The sequence below is a fragment of the Chelonoidis abingdonii genome, chromosome 1 (genome assembly GCF_003597395.2).
Source record: "Chelonoidis abingdonii isolate Lonesome George chromosome 1, CheloAbing_2.0, whole genome shotgun sequence".
Classification (NCBI taxonomy): Eukaryota; Metazoa; Chordata; order Testudines; family Testudinidae; genus Chelonoidis; species Chelonoidis abingdonii.
Window position 1 is genome coordinate 260,422,185 of NC_133769.1, and position 6,629 is coordinate 260,428,813.

Below are 6,629 nucleotides of genomic sequence, written 5' to 3' on the forward strand. Positions count from 1 at the left end.
TCTCTTTTGGGCGCGCTTAGGAGGCAATATCTTCCCCTCCGCAAGCAACAGAGTCTGAAAGTGCAGCAAAATCCTTTTTAATGAAGGAATCAATGCTGCCATGGCCATTCGGAGGAAACACGACAAAGCGAGTTAAGAACAGCAAACCATCACACAAGCCCACCTCCCCCAAAGGTACAGGTGTTGTTGCGCGCGCGAAAAAAAAAATTGGTTTACCCCCCCCCCCTTTCCCCCCCTTAAAGGGGGGGTTTTATATCCAAATCACGGACCAAAGTCCAACAACCCATAAAGTCTTGTCCATAACACCCAGAATTCAAAGTCTATCTGTAGAGGTCCTCCCCTAGCTCGTGGTGAACAGGGGCGCCTTTATTGGTCAGGGCAACTGCCGGGTCTCTCGGTGGCTGCTTCCCTTTCACGAGACTGCTCTGCTTTACCAGGGCCCACTCTGCACTCCTCCACCTCGTCTCACAAACTGCTCCGCCTCCCATGCTGCTCTGCTCCACAGCTGCCCCTTGAGTGATGTCCAGTTGTCCCTTGCAAACTGCTGAGCTCCCCTGCTTCTGGCACTTGCCTGTCCCACAGTGCTCGCCTGCCTCTGCGTCACAGCTGTCTGACAGCCTCCCCAACTGTATCCACGCCTGTCCGTGATCCCTCCAGCCATCGCCAAAAAACTTACCCGCCAGCTGCTTCTGTTTCGGCAGTAATGGCTTGGGTGTGGTATGTAAGTGTCCCAGGTCACTGGGTGGGGGCTCGAGCCGGTTATGCACTGTGTTACTGAAACGGAACCCCTGGATACTGAACCCGGCCCTTGTTGCTGCCAACTCAGAGGGGCAGAAGGGTTATGTGTGTGTGTGTGTATGTATGTATATATATATGTACACACACACACATACACACACACACAGAACATAAAACAATGGGTGTTACTATACACACTAACGAGAGTGATCAGTTAAGGTGAGCTATTACCAGCAGGAGAGAAAAAAAAAAAATTTGTAGTGGTAATCAAAATGGTCCATTTGCAGCAGTTGATAAGAAGGCGTGAGGAACGGGGCGGGGGGAATATATATGTGATGGCATGTACCACATTGGCAGATGTGCAGGTGAACGAGCCTCTGATAGTGTGGTCGATGTGATTAGGTCCTATGATAGTGTCCCCTGAATAGATACGTGGGCAGAGTTGGCAACAGGCTCTGTTGCAAGGATAAGTTCCTGGGTTAGCGTTTTTGTTGTGTTCTCTGTGGTTGCTGGTAAGTATTTGCTTCAGGTTGAGGAGGCTGTCTGTAAGCAAGGACTGGCCCATCTCCCAAGATACAGTTACCTACATTGCCATCCCATCCACCTCACTTAGCTGAAGCATACAGTTTTATAAGTCTTCCACAAGGAAATCTCTTCAACACCTGTCATTTTATTCTCTTCATCCCCCGCCCCCCAAACTCTTCTCATTTCTCTTCAATTTGTCCATATCTTTCTGACTGAGGAGCTTAGAAACAAACTGGGTACTTTAGCTACTGTTTCACCAGAGAGTGAAAATCATCTCCCTGATTTAGGAGAAGATGCTTCTGAATATGCAGTCCAATAAAAAATTATATATAATCTATCACACATGCACTGAACACCCCAAGGTCTCTTAGCATTTCCCACATCCCATAAAATATTTATGGCTTGACTTCCCCCACTCCATCTCCAAATGTACTGATCTGCATTAGTTCACATTTAGTTTTAATTTCCGGTCCATATTTCTAATCTCTCTCTATTGCTCCTGTTTTTAGTAGTAACTTCGTAAGCATGTTGTTTACTCTCTCTTCCCAGTCATTGGTGAGGATGAAAATGAAAGTCAGATTTAGCACTAATTCTTTTGTTCCTCAATATACACTTTTCTCCAACTTAATACAACACTAATTTTGGTATCATTTGTTTATCCTTTTATATAGAATTGAAAAGCATGGGTTTTGTTCATCTCAAAGTCAATTCATTTTTCCTCATATGAAATAAAGTACCACAGGTTTCACACAGTATGGCCATCTAGCCCAATATCCTGTTTTCCAACAGTGGCCAGGACTGGATGCTTCAGAAGGAATGAGCAGAAGGGCCAGTTCTCGAGTGATCCATCCCCCGTCATCCAGTCTGAACTTCTGATGGTCAGAGGTTTAGGGACACCCAGAGCTTGGGATCACCATGACCATCTTGGTTAATAGCCATTACTGGACCTTTTTTTTTTAAACCAGTTATAATTTTGGCTTTCACAACATCCCCTGGCAATGAGTTCCATAGACTGTGCACTGTATGAAGTACTTCCTTATGTTTTAGACCTGCAACCTATTAATTTCATTGGGTGACCCCGGTTCTTGTGTTAGGGAAGTGTTCAAGAACACTCCCCTATTCACCTTCTTCACATCATTCACGGTCTGATAGACCTCTATCATATACTCCTTAGGGTATGGCTACACTTGCAGCTGTACAGCGCTGCCGCAGGAGCGCTCCCGCAGCAGCACTTTGAAGTGTGAGTGTGGTCGTGGCACCAGCGCTGGGAGAGAGCTCTCCCAGCGCTGCAGGTACTCCACCTCCCTGAAGGGATTAGCTTACAGCACTGGGAGCCGCGCTCCCAGCACTGGGGCACTGTTTACAGTGGCGCTTTACAACGCTGTAACTTGCAGTACTCAGGGGGGTGTTTTTTCACACCCTGGGAGAGAAAGTTGCAGCGCTGTAAAGCGCAATGTAGCCAAGGCCTTAGTCATCTCTCTTCTCAGATGAACAGTCCAAGTCTTCTTAATCTCTTCTCATATGGAAGCTGTTCTATACCTCTACTCATTTTTGTTGCCCTTCTCTGTACATCTTTTTCCAATTCTAGTGCATCGTTTTGAGACAGAGTGACCAGAACTGCATGCAGTATTCAAGGTGTGGGCATATCATGGCCTTATGGTATTTTCTGTCTCATTATGTATCCCTTTCCTAAGTGACTAACGTTGTTAAGTTTTTGACTGCAGCTGCATAATAAGTGGATGTTTTCTGAAAGCTATCTGCAATAACTCCAAGATCTCTTTCTTGAGTGACAACTGCTAATTTAGCACCCCTGATTTTGTACATACAGTTGTGATTATTTTTCTAATGTGCATTACTTTGCACTTAACAGTGAATGTCACCTTAGTTTTGTGATAAATACTTGTTAGTTCAATCCTAAAAAAAAAAAAAAAAAAAAAAAAAAAAATTTACATTAAATACGATTTGCTATTAATTAGTAATTCTGGTCCACTGTGGTAACATCACTTATTTTTGTGTACAATAAATTGTCCCTGTTTTAGGTAGGAAAGCTGACTTTTGCTTTAGTAAAAGAGTGCACAACAATGCCCATACATGTTTGGGGAACACTAACAACTGTGTAAACCATATCCTGCTTTCTGTCATGTGCAATGATAAGCCCTGAAGGCTTCTCCTGACCTCCCTGCAAATCATGAGACTATCAAACTCATGACTGATCACTTACCGTCAGCCTTCACAGAAGAGAGTCACTGTCTGAACAGATTTATTCTGGTTCATTGGAATCAGACAAAAATAACTATATTGTCTTTGAGTGCTACCTTAAATCACTAGATTTGGAGACATATAGGGTGTCAAGTATTTTATTTCAGATGTAAAGGCTTCCAAAAGCAGAAGACAGACTTAGTAAACACAGCCATCCATCTCTCAGTCGATTTCTCACTGTCGAGCAACAACAATATTCATCATTGCATAAAATCTAGTTTTCACTCATTGAATAACCCGAAACACTGTACTATTCAACTACTGACCAGCGAATAGTTAGCCCATTAACTAACCAAAAATATTGTATGGGCGCAACGCATTATGGCAATTAGAGCCAGAACAGTGTTTATACTTCGCTCCCTAAGCGCGTTCGCATGAGAGGCACCTGCTGGTGCAGCCTGGAGAGTTGAAACCTCTCACGTCCTACAAACAACTAGCGTCCGATACTGACCCAGCGGCGCCGCGCTCCGCAGAAGAAAACTGGCCGGCGGAGAAGCGAGAGGGACAGAGCTGGAAAGTGCGGGAGATCCCTGGAGTAAGTGGTTTGTTAGTCAGTGAGTGCAACGGGATGTGCAAGTGCTCTCAGCCCGACGCGCCCGCCACCGCTTCCACCGCACCCGGCTGCCCCGCGAGTTCCCATCGCGCCGGGAGTGGAGCGGCAGCTCCGAAAGGGGACGAAGCGGTGCACGCGCCTCCCGGGAAGGGGCTGCGGTCCCACGGAGGAAGGGAGGACGGAGTGACGGGGGTTTCGCAGCGCCCTGGAAGTTACGGGGGGTGCTTCCCTGGGCCAGCGTGAGTGGGTCTAACGCCGGCACTTCGCTTCCCCCGCCCGGCAGGGAGAAGCGGCTCCCGGGAACGCCCCGCTGGGAACCGCCTGCCGGCCGGGGAGTTCGCAGCGCGGCCCAGGGAGCCAGGTACTTACATATCTGTTGATGAGCGTGCGGATGAGGCTGCAATCCATGGTGAGCCAAAGCCGCTCAGGCACTCGGCCAGCTGGGCTGCCTAGCTCGTCTCGCTTCCACGTTCTGCCTCCATGGAGCAGGGGCTGCTCCTCCTCAGCCGCTCACACGCTCGCTCACGGAAGCGGAGAGCGACTCCTCTGCCCGCCTCCGCCGCCTCCTCCTCCGCTGCCCCGGCTAAATCATTCTTGCGCCAGGCACGACCAGCTACCCATGTGTGCGCCGCTGCTCCTGCCGGCGCCTCATCGCCAGCGCAGGGAGCTCGGCTCGAGATGCTGCCCCTGGACACTCTGCAGAGAGGAAAAAGCCGTGGGGGCGGGTCCCTGCCTTTGCTCTGGCTCGTAGCAGCCAGCCAGTGTTTTATTGAGTGTGCAGCTGCCTCTGCTCGCGAGCGCCAAAGCACTGCCCAGACCAGCTCCCCACGCCTCCCCCTCCCACTTTGATCTTTGCTTGCTGTTCAGGCAGTGCACGTCATAAAGGGCGTGAGAGCATGCGCGTTCCCCCTCCCCCAAATAGTCCTCCTCCCCCTTCCAGCCCACGTAGTGTGCGGGGCTCCACCCCTTTTACTCCTGGTCTGGTCTTCGCTCTGCGCCTGGTAATGAGTGGGGCGCTCGCAAGGCTCACGCTCGGCTCACCGAAGCTGGGAGGTTTCGAATTGAAGCGTTTGCATCTTGCTTCCCTCCCCTAGACCCTGTGTCTTAACTCCAGGGCAAAACTCCCTGCGTCCGAGCTGGTTTTCCAGTCCTTTTTGACTCTGCCGCTATAGCTTCAAGGAGCCTTCTCCTGCACGTTTTGCACACCCAAACCGCTCCTTGAAGTCAGACGTGGGGGTGCAAAGAATGCAGGCTGATGCCGCAGAGGGTGAGTGTTTTATTCCGGGTAACACACACGTATTCTTTACAATCCTTCCTTGTCCTTATCTCTGCAGCTTTTGTCCTGGCTCCGTATGGGCTGTGAGTGACAAACTCAGGAAGTGCTATCGAGCACCACCATCTGCTCACACGAGTTTGCAAGAGAAATTCCGAAAAGCAGAGGAAGGTTCCTGCCTGTTGAAAGAGCGCATCCCATAAGTGGAGCAAAGAGAAAAGAGCGGGAAGCGCCTTTAATCACCTGCTTGAAAAGCCCTAACTGCCAATTACCGAGATACTGACGCTACCTAGCAGGCAGTGGAGGGAGTGATAGCAGCTAGAGTCCTCCCCCGAGGGGGGCGAACTTGGAGAAGCAGTGGGACAAGCCCAGAGCGCTGCTGCGGCTGGGAGCTCAAGGGCAGCGGAGCACCAAGCCAGTGATAAGCACTCCTCCCTTGTTTCCTTTACTGTTGAGGATGGGAAGTCGAGGAAAGGGAACTTTAGATGGAGCAGATGTTCAGTTTTCTCCTTTCAGGACTTTATTTGTAAAATTCCTAGGGGTGAAACCACACATAGGTCCCAACAGTTGCAAATCGAGGTAAATAGCATGTCTCACACACAAGGATACTGTAAAAATGGGAAAATATACAGGGACTGGGAGTATATTCCCTGTGTGTTAAATACTCCTTATAGGTAATACTTGGGGAGCAGGGGAGGCAGGTTAAGGCCCATTCCTGCAAACAGATTACCCATGAGTTCTATGTGGCACCTTAGAGACTAACAAATTTATTTGAGCATAAGCTTTTGTGGGCTACAGTCCACTTATTGGATGCATAGAATGGAACATATAGTAAGGAGATATATATACAGACAACATGAAAAGGTGGGAGTTGCCCTACCAACTGTAAGAGGCTAATTAATTAAGAGAAAAAACTTCTGTAGTGATAATTAAGATGGCCCATTTCAGACAGTTTGACAAGAAGGTGTGAGGATACTTAACATGGGGAAATAGATTCAATGTGTGTAATGGCTCAGCCAGCCTCTGTTCAAGCGTAAATTGAGGGTATTCAGTTTGCATATTAATTCAAGTTCAGCAGTTTCTCGTTGGAGTCTGCTTCTGAAGCTTTTCTGTTGCAAAATTGCCGCCTTTAAGTCTGTTATGGAGTGACCAGAGAGGCTGAAGTGTTCTCCTACTGGTTTTTTAATGTTATGATTCCTGCTGTCAGATTTATGTCCATTTATTTTTTTTGCGTAGAGACTGTCTGGTTTGGCCAATGTACATGGCAGAGAGGCATTGCTG

At 48.5% G+C, this 6,629-nt stretch overlaps 1 protein-coding gene across 3 annotated transcripts in view; it reads right to left on the minus strand.

Annotated features, from left to right (window-relative positions):
• ATP11A (ATPase phospholipid transporting 11A) overlaps positions 1–4,824 on the minus strand; it is a 277,946-nt gene extending 273,122 nt beyond the window's left edge. For all 3 annotated transcript variants that reach the window (XM_032791846.2, XM_075061482.1, XM_075061483.1), the window contains exon 1: positions 4,445–4,824. In XM_032791846.2, coding sequence (XP_032647737.1) covers positions 4,445–4,483 — 39 coding nt within the window. In that variant the 5' untranslated portion in view covers positions 4,484–4,824. The remainder of the gene's footprint in view (positions 1–4,444) is intronic.
• Between the last annotated feature and the right edge of the window lie 1,805 nt (positions 4,825–6,629).